Consider the following 18,221-nt stretch of genomic DNA (forward strand, 5'->3'; position numbering starts at 1 on the left):
GATACCGATACTGATTACCTATAACCTTTATTCTAAGTATTATTCGTATAATTAATTCAAGGAAAATATAAATTGCTTCATTTATTTATTGAAATTAAACCCTTATTTAAATCGGATTCCCATTACATTAAATCGAAACAACGACTTGTTTAATGTGGGCATCACTATTATTGATGAAAATAACAATACGGCTGCTTTACCGATATCTTGCCGACATAGTTTCCATTGAACGCATGCGCCCCGCATTTTGTTCCTTCTCTTTTTCTATTGGTTTGTTTTGTGATTTGTGTCATGTCCCAAACCCTTGCTTGTAATATTCCGCTTGTATATTTTAAGTTACTCAACTCACTATAAAATAATTAACGTTTAATGGTAGATATAGCAATTACAGTATTTATAGTATTGTGATGATAAGTGCTGTGAGTAACTGTAATAAGCGCTGGGAAACTAAAGCGGCACCGTGGAGTCACGAAAACGAAGGTAAAAAATGTTTTCATTGTTTCTAGAGACGCTTTAGTTGCGGAGAGGAAGAATCTTCAAATATCGATTACCGGTGGATGTTAGTTTTAATTTCGGTTTTATAAAATATCACAATAGCCAATAAATACTTTATTGATTGTAAGTGAACTAACAACAAAAATTACGCCGCTCGTGGGTCGATAGTCTAAAATACATAAAATTACTTTAACTACAATACTTTATAATTATTTTACAACATACGCCAAACCTACTAGTGCTTGACTTTCTTTAATATAAAACCCAAGTTCCATAATAAAAACCTATGGATATAGTACATGAGGGGTTAAAAATAAACAAGGAACCCCACGCCGGCGGAGTTTATGCTTCCCAAGAATTCACGTCGCTTCCTGAATGATGTAAAACTATTCTGAAAACTCAGAATAGATGTATCTAATTGAAAGTGCAATATTATGTCTAGATATTTAGTTCTTTCCTTTAAATTCTATTGCATTAAAATGTAAAATGTAAGAACTACAGAAAGTTGAAGTTAAAAAGTACATGCGTTTGTAATGAACTATAATATACCATCATTTCAGCCATCATTAACTGTCCGTCATTGAACATAATCCTTCTCCGTAAGGGAAGTTTTCCCAGTATTTACCATACTTGACAAATGAGTTGAAAACTGCAGTTAGGCTTTTATAAATGTTTTGAGAGGAATGCTGCTGCCTATCCCTCTACTATTAAATTCGTTTAGTTGTCTGTTATGGTACCTACAAAAAAAGAAAGGGTGGGCTGTTCTATGCCAATACCACATGGACATTGTACCTACCAATATTAAATGACAAAACTAAAATTTGAATGTGCCATAACCTACTTGCAAGGAATGAGAACAATAACAGAGTATAATTTTCCTTGTCAATTGTTAATATATATTAAACCAGCTCTTAGCTTAAAGTTGTTGTTTAATATGAATCATATGTTTTTGTTTTGTTAGTCGAAATATACAAGGAAATAACAAATTGTAATAAGGAATATTTATTCTAAATATTTTTAATTCAACAATTATAAATGAAAAGTTTGTAAAAGAATCTAGCAATTTTATTACTTACATAGTGATAATCAGTTTCTTTATTTATATACTTTATTGTACATTGTAAATATCTATGTTTAAAAATTGTAGAAAAATGCAAAAGCCCTACTCTTAGAGTTTTCTTCAACTAAACTGTTTTAACTGATTGAAATTGATGTTTGATAGTACCTAATAATAATAATTTATTTGCTCGAAATGTGGTACAAAGGTCTTAAATGGTAACTGGGCTGCACATTTCGCCTTATCTCAAGGCATGCAAATTTTGTCTTAGCACATGTTAGTTAGTTTTTAGTGGCTAACATTATAAAGTAAAAATTTATCGACTAAGCCACTACACATCTATGTAGTCCTTTAAATCATATCAGAGGCCTTTGTGCATAGCTATTTTTATAAGGGGATGACCGGGAGAGCTGTGCTCACCTCAGAATTGTCAAGTGCCCAGCTCAGGATGTGAATAAAGCTTTACAAAATCATGCCTAAAAGTACAGATATGTCCTCATTAAGACCGAGGGAGGAGGGGGTCCCATCCGGAAATTAAACTTATATACACTGATGCCTTTCAAATCTGAAATGAATTTCTAAATTTAGTTTTAGAATAATTTATTTGTACAACGCCTTAGCACAACTACTGCCTATCTATTAATTAATTCTCCTGTTTAAGATGTTTGATGCATACATCACAGTTGTTCTTAATTTAAAATACTGACTCAAGTCTGTTATCAATTTTACTCTTTTATTCCTTGAAGTAATGATATCACTATAAGTAGCTAAATAAAATTTTGATTTTAGAGATAGATCCAACTTGATTATCAGGTTTTTCATCACATTAGATGATTGATGTTAGCTTACTATTTTACATATCTTAATGTGAAGGAAAAGATGAGTTCACCTTTAGTCATATTATATATTAAATTACTATATAATACTAATTACAATTACAGTATAAATAGATATACATCAATACTTAAATAATGAATAATAATAATAATACAGAAAATATGTACCTATTGTGAAACAATTTCAATGACTGGCTAATATTGTAACAAACTCTTAAACTATTTCTAAAGTGAAAAAGGGTTTTCCCAGTCTCTCCTACTTGCTGTGCCCAACAATTTACATAATTGAAGTTGAAATGTTATCTACTAATCACATTAAGAAATAAATAAATCATCTAAAGTAATTATTGTATTTTATAGTACAATAAAAAATATATTTTAACCAACACTGGTAAACAAGCATATGGCCCACTTAATGATAAGAGATTACTATAGCCAATTGGTACTTGTAACACCAGTGGAGAGATATTATGTATAACATCAGGACTATAACAGTTTATACATGTTTAAAAATATAATTAATACAAAGAGTTTAGAGTAGAAATTAAAGCATATTAAAAAATATGTTTACAATTATAATTTTAACCAGAGGGAGACTTTGTACAAAAGTCATCTGTCTTTGTCCCATTTGTGTTCCTGCCGTGAAACAGTTGTATGACTGTGTTTTGTGTTTGAAAGGTGGGATATGACAACGAAATTACAAGGTACAGAGGCATAACATCTCAGTCCTCAGGAATGGCAACGCATTATGGGTATCATGGGTGACACAGTATACTTTGTTATGTCCAAGGGACTGTTCATGTCTATAAGCGATGGTTACCACTTTGCATTAGATGGGCCGTCAATTTGATTACCATTCTGAACTGCATAAAAAAATCAGCTGGAGTTTGTCATTGGTATTGTAACAGAACACCCACCATTTATTTTATAGAACCTCACATAAAATTATTACAAATCTTAGACACAAATTTAATGACGAACGTAAACTATTACAAATATTTTAAAATTGGAACATTTTACTGTTTATTTTAACTTTTAATGTGAAGAATGAAATTGTTTTATTGTATAAATGATTTCGCGGAACCCTGGTGACTTTTCTACGGACCCCGTAGGTACCGGGGAACCCACTTTAGAAATCGCTATTATAGACTGTATTGTCGTTGTGGTGATAGTAACACATTCCACTTACTACGCATATTCGAACTGACATGATAAGGGAGAACTTTTCCCCACAGAATAATACTTTTGCGGTCTTACGTATTAAGTAGGATAGTTAACGTGTTAACGGCAAACGAGAATTGATCGGAAATTTAACATTCTATTCTCCACATAAACATAAGTAAACTTTTTCGAATAGTCATTGTTTATTAATCTAACGCCCAGTTCGGAATGCATTTCAAGTGAGAATAACGAGTCAGAAACTCAGCCAATAGTTGAATTTACAAATAAAAAAAAAAGATAAATGTGAATGGATACAAAGATGCTTGCAAACTTCATATTGATAATAACAATCAATCGCAATATAATAAAAATGAAAATTTTGAAAGAATTGCTTATTGAAATATCAAAAATATTAGTGTTTTAATAAATAAATAATCACAGCAACTACTCTGCATTTATAGAAACTCGGTATAATTAGAATTTAATTTGATTTTACTTCGTCTAAACAGTTTTGTCATTAATATATTCGTTTATCCTGCAGTAAGACTTTTTACAAAGATTCCTTTATATGACAGTTTTAAAATGCCTTTCTAGGTAGGTCCAGAATAGATATTGGCAGTTTATTATAAAACCTTAAACAATTTCCTAAGAAGTAATTACCGACAAAATTTGACCTTCTGGCGTAAGTTTTTAGTGTGGGTGGGTTATGGACACTTATTTTCATAAAGGATTTTAAGCATAATTGTGTTTTCGCAAATGTACTGAGATATAACTGTGAGGATTGATTCTTTACAATATTCTCGGACAGATTCTTTTGAACTCATATTATAAATAGAATATAAGGCTCTTTTCTGTAATACGAATATACTGTGAATATCTGCTGCTTTCCTCTTAGTAAAATACCATAGCCCGTAATTCTATAAATAGCTAAAATAAACAAATTTGCTCATTGCTACGTCTAATTCTCATAATCGCATAGGCAGATCAAAACCTACTCACAAATTTCTGTATATGGGCCTTCTCCACCTTCATTTTGAATCTGTGGTGATACCAAGAAATATGGTATAATTAACAAAGCCTAATGATTGGCCATCCAATAATATATGGGTCCCTACCTACCTTACATTAGTAAGGTATATTTTAGATATTTCGTTTTGCTTGCATTTAGTAACAAATTATTGGCTTTAATTCATAATGAAAAGAAAAAAAAAAAAAAACAGTTAAAAAGTGAACACTAAAATCTAAGTAAATACATGTAATGTAAATATTATTTATTATCACGACCTTGTCTTCCTATTTAAGTACTACCTTACGGAATAGGCAACTGATTAGAGAGACTTAATGAGATGCTTTCACAGTGGATGTATGTAATAACCATATACTAAAACAATATAAACAAGGCACTTGTCAGCTTGTCATGTATGTATATACATAAACATAAAGTTTATATTGTGTGGTAATATAAGGATAAAAGTACCTACAAATCGAACTTAGGCTACACTTATCAGTCACATTACATAAGTTTTATCAAGTCCTATTTATTATTTTCTATATTGTTCTGAATCTATTGACTTAATCTCTTGACATATTCTTCAATATGTTGAAAGTTTTCTGACAAGATATCATGAGATACTTATAAAACAACGCACTCAACACCGTAACTGCGAAACGGTCTTTTACATTTATTTACCATAAAAATGAACGTAAAAATAAGTATACTAACAAACACTTAATATACCTGTACGTATGAATATTATTAAATTCACCAGTCTACCTGCCGCGGTGCGGCGGTCGCCCGGGAGCGACTCAGCAAAAAAAGTAAAAAGATAATTTTTCGTGGAGCCGGGCCTCCGTCGAGGAAGAACAAAGGTTTTACGCTCTTACCTAGTTATAGCTAGTTATTCGGGCTCCCTGCAGGTGTAACTTGTTATCTTTTACCGGGAATTTCTTTATTTTATTTTTCGTGAACATCACGCCAGAGAAAATATTCTATGGCGTGAAAGTATGGCCGTAAAGTGCTTTGTTTCGAGATAGCTGTTACCAAGTTATCATGTAGATTACAACGTAGGCGGTGCCTGTTAATATAATAATCCTTCACCTCTTTATTCGGCAAATAAGAAGGTTTAATTATTCAAATCCTTTTATTTAATTCAGAATAGCAATTGGGGAAGCTCGAAAGCACCTTTACTTAGTGCGTTGAATCTGTAATTTTAAAAAATTATACGGATTAAAAATTGTTTAATCCGAACTGAAGTTGTTAGATATTAGACCAGCCGTTCATCCGGCTTCGATGAATCTAGTCATCACGTAAGCGAATGATAAAAAACTTGCCTGGTGGCATTCACCTGACGTTAACGCCCTTGAACCGGCGGACGGTTCACAATTCTGAGGGCCAGCTGTTCTAGGCCTTGAATTGTCTTGAATAGTCAACATTCTACGTCTGAAAGCCATTTTTTACAGCTCACGTTATTAAATAGCTATGCCCACGAATTTGTCCGCGCAAAATCAGTTAGTACTATTGATTCTATAATCATTACATGCAACCTGAATTTGAATGCCTTAGTTTTTTAATTAAAGGTGATAATGCAGAAATACAAATATTACTTTCATAGAAATCTTAAAGGCTAAATGTTAGAAAATATAAGTAATTCAATAGATAAAAATGCCAATCTATAATCTATATACACTACAGTTTTTTACCAATGATATGATAGTTTTGTGTGACTCTGTTAGACAGAGATTTAAGGTAAGGCAAACATATTATAGTTACTATTTATATGAATAGTAAGAAGGCCAATGTAATCTTCGAACTAAGAGCAATACCAATTCCCATTCATTATGCATTACTACACCCCAGATGGATGCAGTAAAGCGTGCCATTTTCATATTGTAAATTACTACTTATTTGTTTTTACACTTATTATATGTATTTATTTGTTAATTACATATACTTTTTACCACTTTCATCTTTATCCACCACATTTATTGCTTCCCATCAGGCAGGCCGTCAGCTTGTATAGTATTTCTATATAAAGAAAATTTACATTAGAAGATTCTAATTGTCAAAAAGATAACTGAGTTAAACTGCACATTACATAAATAATAATAATATATTAATTATAAATATAGCTATTCATCAATTCATTCATCTGTATATTCACACCATGTCTCTTATGTGATAATCAAACAAAATAAACTGCTAACTGTCTCTAGAAATATTGGCTACATTTCTAGTTGCTTAGACCACCGAGAGGATATTAAACTTGTACTAACATATTTCCTCGACATACTGTCAATAGATATAAATCAGTACATATATACCATAAAGTATGTGCCAGATATGACCATCATGACCCGCTAGATATAAGACAATTCAGTTTTATACATGTGACGGTCATTAATCTTTATTGTTCTCATCTCAAGACGTCGCTCGTTAGAACATTTTACGGTAGAGGTGTTTACTGCTCGTAACTTCTATTCCAACTAGGAACATTATATCCACCTGCATATCTACAACTTTACATATATTTTCATCTGTATATCTTCACGTCTTTAGTAGCAAGTTGTAGGTTATGTCTCCGTTTCCCTTGAGAGACGGTATAGTCAGAGAGAACCGAGTCAGACGATCTTTTTGCTACTGTACTTATCTATAAATAATGGCTGCATTTCAATAAGCGAATGAGGCATAAAATCCAAATAATTGTTGCCAGATAAGTAATGAATAAATATTCAGTTAATTTCGTTTAGTAAAAAATATTTATGGGATGAGAAGTTATCACATGAATATCGTAATCCTGTAAATGCGAATCCGATATCGTTTCGCCCCTTTCTAACATATTTGTTAATAATAAAAAGATAACATTTTGCTAATAAATTTAGCAATTTATTTATTATTGAACAAACTAATTTGCGTTTTCCGTGTTTAAGTTAAATCTAAAGGTTATCAACAGAATCTAATTATACCAAACCGTCCACGCAAATAATATTAATATTAAACAAAATTCAGTAACAAGTCCCGCATCATGTGCGGTAACATGACACCGCTATCTTTAGAAGTTTGTTTTTACTCGTATAAAAGAGTTTTCTGCTTTTATATTCTAGTAACTGTTTCCCGCGGCTTTGCCCGACTGATTCAGAATATAAAGTGTCTTGTGTTAAAATAGGATATAAACTACCGTTGTACACAATTTCAATCGAATCTGTTTAGTCATTTGCGCGTTTTGAGTAACAAACTTACAAAGATCTTTCAAATTTGAAATACGTATTAATGTGATACTAATATATACCTACTTACGCTGATCCAATTAAAAGTGATAGTGAAATTTCTTACGAATATGAAACCAAAAACATAGTTGCCTGACCATATAGGCTATACTCTATAAGTAGAGAGTTACCATCTGTAAGTAGAGGTAGTACTGAAATAAGAAAGATGGAAGTAACAGTCAGAAAAGTCAACTGTAAAATTTTAGACTTTCATAATATTTTATATTTATTGTCGCTATATTTCCAAAAGAAAGAATACTTGCGGAGGCCCTCCTGCACTGTCTTTACATGCCGGCGTTCATTATTCCTGCCGTCAATTATTAATTCCTAGTCAATTGCCACTTCAACTAACCGATCATTATAGTTGTTCTGTACATATCTTTGTTTTGAATTCTATCGCACAGTGAAACTCCAATCATGTACTTCCTATTTCTTTAGCTCACTGAGCATCTTAGAAAGTCCTTATGCTGTTAATATTTAAGACCATGTCTCGGTTCCATATGTCATAACTGTAATACATGCTGGTTAAAAAATTTTACTTATACTTTGTGATATTTTGGTATAAAGAATATGGGCATAGTCTTCATTGCTGCTCAGCCAAATTTCATACATAGACAGACCCATCGACACAAGTTCAAACATAATATTCCCAACCATCGAAAACGAACAATACAGTGACAGTCGTTAATTATTAATTTCAGTAATGTTAAGGATATCCGTCATCTATGATTTATTAAAATTATCTTTTCAATAAATGATTTGACAATACGTAGACCATTATTAATGGATCATTATAACAATAACTGCAATTAATAATTCATAGATACTGTAGCTCATAAAATCGTAATGACGAGACATCTGTTGAGGTTTTTTTTTTTCTAAAACATAGGAAGCCTAAGAACAACAAAGGATCATAAATCAGACACTTCTAGAATTTATGTTTGCCTGAAAATCATTGAACCGTTTATTACGAAGTTTTATAATCGAATCAGTATAAGTCCATCCTAAAAACTTGTGTATGTATCAGTATTGCTTAATCGAATTATAAAATGTAACTTTAACACTCCAGTCGCGTAGAAATGGACATCTTTGTTAATTGAATAGAAAATGATCATGAATCTAGATCTTTTTTAATCACCTTATTATGACATTATATTTTTACGGTTGTTTTGATATATTAATGGCATACGAAGAAATAAAATTAAGATTTAAAAAAATTAATTAAATATTATATGGATGTAATCTTTTACACAATCCAACCACCGAAGAAAAGATGAATGGACTATGTGAAAGATAATATACATAAATGAAAAGTACGGCAAAGTGTGGCGCCTGACAGACCTAAGGAAGAGAAATAGGTACTGCAGTAATCTCAAATATGTAAACGGAAAAAGGCAAGGCAGTAATGATGAATCATCAATGATTTTACGAATTCCGACCATCATGCAGACGAGGTCACGACCACAGCACGTAACTATATAATATAATATTAGGATTCCATAACAGTCACATAATTCTTTTAGATATTCGGCCTATCAGGCTGTTGTTTTGACGAAGATTAATTAACTTACACAGCAAATTGCGCTACACAGCTTGATACTTGATTGAACGTGCCATTGTTAGCGTTGTTTCTTCCCAATCCAAGTCTCCTTGAAAGTAAACTCGAATATATAATTCAAGGATAAATATCAGCAACATTTTGTCTCAGAATTATTTCTGAATGCTTAATCAGCTATAATAACTCTAATTTTTTTTATTTCTTTATTTCATTGAAAAAATCAATCGCTACTGTACCTGAGAATATCAACTTGGTATTAAAATAACTTTTACAAAATAACAATTCTCAAGCTTTATTTGAAAGTTATACTACTTTACATATTATTAGGTACTGTTTGTTTTTCTCTATAAATTTACTTAAAATTATATTTTATTATATTAGTTCACAAATGTATTAACTTCATTATTATATATTTTTAAGCAAAATTTTAATGGTTTTGGCATTATTTGATATAAAGATAGGTTCAATAAATGTCACTTCACTTATGTATTTGATTGAAAAAAAAAATTACGACGCAATCTAAATTATGGAACAATTACTTACTAATTGTTAATAACGATATCATACCAATTTTTATACTAGTTTAGTAATGAACGACAATTCCAAACTTCTACTTCTCTAAGTTATAAAATAAACTGCCTTTAATAATAAATTAGAAAGAAATTGCCGCATAATAATGAACCAAGTAAAAATTTGAAAATGCCGTTTTTAAAATAAGAAATCCATATATACAATTCAATCGAAGTGTATAGCAAACCCTTGATTGTTTAGAATCAGAACCCCAAAAACTACATTTTTTCATAGCTTTATGCAGACAAATGTAAATGGCCTTTTAACTATTTTACTTATCAAAGAGCTCTTCATTCAGATATATAAATTTTAATTTATTCAAGTTCATTCGGCCGTTTTAGCGTAATTGAGTAACAAACCTCTTTTGCAAACTTTCACATTTATAATACTAAACGAGATAATAAGATTCGGCTCAAGATTTTGAAGTTGTTCAAGTCCACTGGTTTAAAGTTACGTAGTTTAATCCAAATTACTTAATGGCAACACTAATTATGTTCATAGTCACCAGAATATGGACAATCGTACCTACAATATTACGCCAAGTACAGAAACCTCAAGAGTTAACTTGAGCCCGTTTGTTTGCATATGAACTTATGGACATAATTCACCATTTATGTAAATATCCCGTGTGGGCCGTAATATCGCATTGTTACTGTATAACCCATTAACAAACGCCAAGAACCTAAAAGAGCCTGTAATTATCTGTATATACGATTGTTTCTTATGATGTCATCGCTCCAACCTATACAATACAACGTGCATATACTATATTAATGACATTGTGCCTAATTTGAATTCCATCATTGACTTCCAATTATACGTAACGAGTATATAGATAAACTGACCAAAGAACATAAATTTAATTGAAAATAGGGTAAATAACTCGAAATAATGTGATGTATTGTATAGGATAGTGGTTTTTGTTTTTTATTATACAAATGATTTAATAACATTGCTGCTGTTATAGCAACAGTGCATACCTATGCTTGCTTGTACGTCATTCATTTATCAGAATACAAAAATTCGCCGACATGCATGTTTCTTTGTCTAGTGTTACTACTGATAATAGTACCTATATTATTTGTGCTACTACCATGCAGCTGTGCTTACATGGTTGTATTTTAAGGGTGGGATATGGCAGCGAACCTACGTAGTATACTGTATAGTGTTACAGTGTATTTAATCATGTCTATGATGACGACGGCTGCCGTTGTACTTATTTTCCTTGTTTGCTAACCTAATTTATTCATTCATGTACAAACATCAATGCCTGTATAATAATTAATTACTACGAATATATTATCATTATACAAAGGGAATAAAAGAACAAGCAATAGATAAACTTATATCAATACAATAAAGCGGCCTTATTGCTGAAAATAATACGTTTAGATTTCTATAGCCAACTTTCTTAGCACATACGAGTATGTATATGATGAACAAGTCTGTTTCCCAAAGCATATTCTCTTCCATCTAACTCTAAATTTCTGGAATGTGCCTTCACCAATCGCCAAATATGCGAATACCTTATGCTGCTAAACTTTGATTCCTACATCGAATCATGCAATACAGCTGCCAGGAATCCACTTCTAGCTATGGTAAAATTCTATTTCACGTTGAATGTAATTCAGAACTCAACCGAATTCGGAGCTAATTTTACATGCATAAACGCGACACATGAATTAATGTTTATCTTGGTATGTGGTACATACGTCGCTCGGTGGAGCAGCAAGTAACAAGACTAGTCAACAATAATTTGCTATTAAAAACTTATCTCCAAAAACTTTAATATAGGTACGGCGTTGCATACTGTATTCTATATGATGCATTTGGAGGAGTGTGTACAGACTGCAATACTAGATTCCACTTGCTGTATGTGTCTACCATCATTATTCCTCCCGCCGCACAGCTGGATTGCATCCACACATTGCATTTCAAAACGAGTGCCTTTGGATATATATTTTATAGACAGAGATATATACTCTTCTAGTGTTACACGTACCTAACCTTGCCATTCTCCAACAGATGCGTAGACAAATTTCTGTCTATTTGCAAAGAAATAATTAAACTAATAATTATCGACTTCATTTTCATAAAGCACGGAGGTCGCCGTTTGTTAATTTCATTCTGTTTCGACGACACCCCACATTAAACCGACAAATTCTAAAATGTATTTATATATACATAATAGTTTCACACGAGAATGGAAAATAGAAATGCAAAACGATAATACAATAAGAGCGAGGATTCTCTAAAATCTGCTCACGTACTTGGTTGTCAACTTTCGCAATGTTGCCTCTGTAAGTAGTCTTGAAGGCTACAACAGTCGAGGTTGTGAAGATGTATACCTACGTTGAATCACCAAGATTTTCTTAACAGACCCATTCCAAAATATTAAAGTGACTAAATTTGAATCTTACTGCTGTTCATTAAAGCTCTAAAATTAATCTTTATGATTTTACAGCAACATTCATAGGAATGAGAATTATTTCCTGATCAATAGTTACGTTTTTTCAATCATTAAATTACTAACATAGTTTTATTCAAATTAAAAGTGATTTGTGAATATAAATTATAATTTAATTATTTAATGATATTATCAAACACCTTAAATGTTTAAAATAAATTATTTTAAAGTGAATTATATATATGTAATTATAATGTGGAAGGGGTATTACCGCTTTATGTGTTAGTCACAGAGAAGTAAACCCAGATAGGGTTTACTCCTCTGTCACTAACACGAATAATTCAATATATAGGCAAAATAAATAAAAAAATCAGCTGTTATTAAGAACCTTTTTAAAGTTGCTTAACATATGATAATATGATGGAGCCGATTCTTAACATTCTCTGTCTTAAATTAGTAAATATGTTTCAGACAAAAATGGAAAATCGTGATTTTAAATGTCATTTATCCTATAGTCGATATTTGCAATATTAATTTTTAGAAATAAATTAGCATGATCATTGAAATTTCAATCTGTCCGATTAATTTAAGATAAACATTATATATACGTTCTAAATTATTTCCGATTTGAGATTTATTGCTTACTTCATTTATGTATGAGTGAAATACGCGATCATTTGAAAACCAAATGAACAATCAGCCGACTACGTCTATTTTTTTTTTTTTTACCTATACAATCTTAATGTTTAATCGAACTGACTGCCATATATTATTTGTATTGCGCAAGAGTATTGTGGGGACGCGACCAAGGTTTCTTGGGTCGCATGTCCTCTATCATCCTTATTTTGTAGCGCCATTCACTCGTACAAAATTTCACCTTGTGTAACCACTTAGTCGTAAGTACTAAGGTCGCAACACACATAGATACACCACGCATCAGTAACGCACATTAACGTAGGTTTCCAATTATTTAAAAACATTTAAACTAAAATTTATTACCTATAAGGTAATTTCTTTATGCCACTTTTCCCTTATGAATACTACACATATTATTATCAATACCTATGCCATTATATCTAAACTAATATTATAATGAGAAATATTTTTTATTTGTAATAGATTATTCTTTCATCTATAGAAAGCTAAATTATCAGTAAATAAAACGGGCTGTATATTATTTTCAAAAAACTTTAGAGATCTGCCGATCTACCTGTACGAAGCCGGGGCAATATGCTATTAATGTTATTAATTTAACATTTTGCTCTGCAAATGCACAGCATCTTAAGTTATAATAATTAATATGGAGCCGATAAGGAAATAAATTTATTACAGATAGAATTATAGAAATCTACATCTTTCTAAGGCCGCATAAAAATAAATAAAATTACAACACGAATAGTCTTTGAAACAAATCTATGCCAACAAAGAGGAAAGATCAACAAAGTAGCAATACATCTGATGGTGTTGTGATAACCGTAACGCGACCCATAGATAAATTATTATAAGAAGAGTCGCCGATGTTTTACCGATCTTGCTATATAAGACAGATTATTTGATCACTAAGACTGATATTTATTACAATGCAACTGAGGGCAACAATATTCAGACTTGTTGAGCACTTTCAACATTTCTAAATACTGTTTTTTTTTTTTTTTTTTTATTTAAAAAAGAAATCCTGGCTATATTAAGAATTGTAAATAGTTGCTACGGGCACTTCGTTATATAAAGTCAGACAAGTTACTTTATCCACTAATCGCAGTATTATTTTAACATTCTAAATGCTTGGGATTTCATTCATTCAATCAGTTTACGTTTTCTTCTAACACATAGACACTGAATTAATCAATTTTACACTTGATTTCACTTGTATGCTCGTAACTCTATATAAAGAGATTCGTTTAATTATTTCAGTATAAAAGGTACTATGGGTATTGCCTTGGATCATTTGTAAATTGTAAATTAGAAAAAAAATCTCATATATTTAGTCAATTTAATGGAAGTAGAGTTTTGTATGACTATATCGCAGCCTATATAAAATTCTAAGTATCGTAAATGAAATCTACTTAAACAAAATTAATTTTAGTAAAATACCGGACTAAAAAATGAAGCGGTATTTACAACCTAATAAAGAAAAATTACCTTTATCCTTAGGCAATATAATAAGTTCTATAAAAGGGCAGTTTTCGATATTTTTGTAACTAAAATTATAAAAACTACTATTTCTCTTCTACCAAGAATTAATTTAAAAATACATCTTGGATCTCGGTTGATGCAATAAAACTATGACATTACTATCTCAGCATTATTCGCTCCATTGTTAAACCTATTATCCTTATTAATATTATAAGTATGACATTGAGTTTGTTAGTTTGAGCACTCATAGCGCCTTCATTTTTAAAATTTGATATACACCTGCTATTTGAGGATGAGGAAAGACATAAGATACTTTTTACCCCAGTCAGTGATCATGTTGCAATCCCGCGGACGAAGTCAAGAATAATGCTTATATTTTATGTATTTTGCAATTTGTATATATATTCTCATTATACTAAGTTATTTTTCTTCATTACAACAATGCTTTAACGTGTAACACGACAAGCTTAGCATCTTAACAATAACATCCTTGACTTACTCAGTGTAGTACCCGCGACAGTTATTAATTATTGTAAATAGACTTAAGTGCCAACAATAAATCGATTTAGGAGTCATATTTCATTTAATAGATCATTTGTGAGTTATAGAAAGTAAATAGTCTTAAAACTCCAGTTTAAATAAATACATTTCCTTTTTTTATACTACTTAGAATGGCAAACAAGCTGACGGCCCACCTGATGGAAAGTGGTACCCGTCGACATAAGCAGTTCTATATATCATAATACCCCCCAGGCGTTGCCATTCCTGAGGAATCGGGTATTATTCCTCTAACTTTATATATCTTAACTTTCGGTCTTTCGGCTATTCTCCGATCATGAAACATATAAATTACATTTAGTATTTTATTTGATATTGAACTATATTACGATGATGCTTTTGCAAAACATCAGACCATTTTTTTTTTAATTCTCATAACATTTATCTATCACTATACAGTACATATTTTCAAACCAACCCAAAATTTTTGTTGTCAAAGTGAAACTAACGACCACTGAAACTTTTTATAATAAGGATAGTTTAATAATGGATCACGCACAAGTCTTCCTTTATCTTTTGAATAACTTGTACAACGACAAATTTAGTACAGTACCTATCAAATTCCACATTATTTCGTTACAATGTCAGAAACCATTACATCTAAAAAGGTTACTAAAGCGTCTTGGAAACCTTTCATGTTAGATGAATTTTTCAGATTATGTTCTCTCGACAATGGGTTCGAGAAATAGCGCTACAGTAAGGTAACATTATCATAGGGTGACTTAGGCACATGGCTCAGTGAGAACGGCGCGGGGGCGGATACTGACGGCGGCGGCGCTGCGACGACGCTCCGCTCGCTCGCAATCCACTATGCTGTCAGACGTCAGTTCGACATAGAGCTACACGCAGGCCGATCGCCTCGCGCCGTCTCGCGACACGCGAACATCGTCTCACATGTTCGTCTCCTCCCGAAAAGCAACATACCCACCCCTCACAATCGCACGTTCGATAGTCATCCCAACAGCGTCCTCAATGAAATTATTGGCCCTAAATAAAAAGTTTATCGACCCCAACGCTGGCGCTACAACTAACCCTTATTCACTCCAGTCACAGTCGCCCCCTCTAATTATTGACTCCCCTAAGTTTTGAAAAATTCTACTCTCAACTCTACCCTTCGCATTAATATTTTTATTACTCATGTCTTTCGCTGTCGTGATAAGCGGATCACCCATAACTTTGCGTTAGATTTCGACACGATCGGCAGCGCTTCCTTCTTCACTTATTTCCTGAATTGACTAATTAACTGGCAATGGTGACAATTATTTTTTCTTCTTTTTAACTAACCGGAAAGCTCTCGGATCGTCGAGGCTGTTGTGGGCGTAAAACTAAGTTGCCAAACGGTTTTGCGTCACCGTTATCTGTAAATCAGGTCAATCAAGGCGCACTGAACCATGACACTGCGTTGACATTGCCACTTTGAGTGTCTCGTGTGTGAGTGGTAAATGTGATATTTGGTGATAAGGTAGACCTGATCTGGTGGAATTGTGGCGGCAGGGACGTGAGGTGCGCTGCTGCAGCGGATGTACACGCCGCTGCCGCCGTGGTGGTTCGTGACGGCTGGAATGCCAGCTGCTCTTGACCTAACTAGGTAATATTTATGCTCTACGTATTCCCCTGTTATACTATAAGTGTCTTAAATCAAATTGACCTTTACTGTTTTACTTAATTACTAATAAGATAAGCTGACCTCATTTAGGAAGTTAAATTATAAGTTGTTTATGTCAATTAATAAAAAATAGAACATTAATATCAAGATCATACCTACAAAATGTATATTTAGAACTTCCTATTTATCAATTTTATGAATAGCATCATCATAGTCAACACCATAATCACATATTCAAATATATTCAGCTTAGGATATGGGTGCTTGACTAGAACAAGAAACCAAAAACGATAAATTCAGTACACCTAATATTAGACTGAAAATTTTGAATGTTTCTTTATATGAAACCGTATAATTAAACATTTAATGACAAAAAAAACTATTGGGTCACTAATTGTTCTTAAATATTATTGTTAAGTAATGAACATGATAACAATACCAAAAGACAGTTCTTATGATATCATTCCGTGCAATAGAAAATAAAAATAAACTCTATCTATACATATTTCAAACAATATGAATCAATTGACGTAGGCAGATATGTATATATCTTATATATGTATATACATACATTTATGTATATGATACGTCCTTCATTTTATAAATTCTTTACTTATTTCCTCATGATATTTTAACCACATTTTTCCTTAGCTCAATAAATACTAATAAGTCTCGCATTCCCTTAAGATCTCCCTTTAATCATATTACATTTTTACAATATTCATCTTTACAAGATATGGTTTCAATTATCCTCATTATATTGAAATTATAATTAAACACCTTATTTCTTATTATTATGACGAGATATACGTCTGTATCGTAATGGTGAGACAATGGAACTCTAGTAACCATACTCCATTTACCGCGAGTTTATATTCAGCGTACCACCCGCGTCGTTCGGTTCATACAACGTAACCGGAGACACCATGTAGGTGGCAAACTGTCCATGAATTAGCTATGATAGAATGCATGCTCGCTATTGTTACCAGTGTACATCTTACAAGAGCTATGACAGTTTTTATCCTCATACAGTATCAAGACAAATAGCTGTGGCTCTAACTTGTCTCGCCGGAGGAGCATTCCGCAATGGCAATCTATCTCATCTCCCCTAGGAGTTGTCGGGATTCGTCCGTACCTCTCACTCGCAATGTAGAAAATATATCATCCTCGTCTTTGTCTTCTGGTACAATAGATATTTTTCATTTAAAATGTAATGCTGAAATGACTTTATTTGTGTAAGTAGGTTTCTTAATATTTATTTCTTAGTTTTATTATTTTTTTTATTTAACTTTATGGAAAATTAAAAGCCTTTATACTTAGCGCAGCATTTTTTATAATACCTAAACAAATACAAAATTAGTAATCATCTAGTATTTCTTATAGTATAACAAAAGTGGCAATGAATGATTTTTTGTTTTTTATATATCATTTATTTCTTTACACATGTGACACCAATATCCAAACTAGTGTGCAACGTTTGCTATCCGTATTATACTTAATCAAACTGAACCTTATTTCAATATATTGACTAATACTAACAATCATTCAGTATTAAAGTTTGGACACGTGAGATATCA

General features: G+C 31.9%; 1 protein-coding gene across 2 annotated transcripts in view; it reads left to right on the forward strand.

The window, feature by feature from the left end:
• Window positions 1-204: 204 nt before the first annotated feature.
• The window catches only part of LOC113515937 (protein gustavus), a 74,696-nt gene continuing 56,679 nt past the window's right edge, over window positions 205-18,221 (forward strand). The window contains exon 1 of one of the 2 annotated variants that reach the window (XM_026900236.3): window positions 205-480. Coding sequence is in view for 1 of the 2 variants with exons in the window: in XM_031908842.2 (XP_031764702.2) it covers window positions 16,559-16,626 (68 nt within the window). In the remaining variant the exon portion in view is untranslated. Of the gene's footprint in view, window positions 481-15,851; window positions 16,627-18,221 lie in introns of those variants that run through there. The other variant, XM_031908842.2, reaches the window with a different exon arrangement.

This window comes from Galleria mellonella, unplaced genomic scaffold (genome assembly GCF_026898425.1).
Source record: "Galleria mellonella isolate WM207_F2 unplaced genomic scaffold, CSIRO_AGI_GalMel_v1 utg74, whole genome shotgun sequence".
NCBI classification, from domain to species: domain Eukaryota; kingdom Metazoa; phylum Arthropoda; class Insecta; order Lepidoptera; family Pyralidae; genus Galleria; species Galleria mellonella.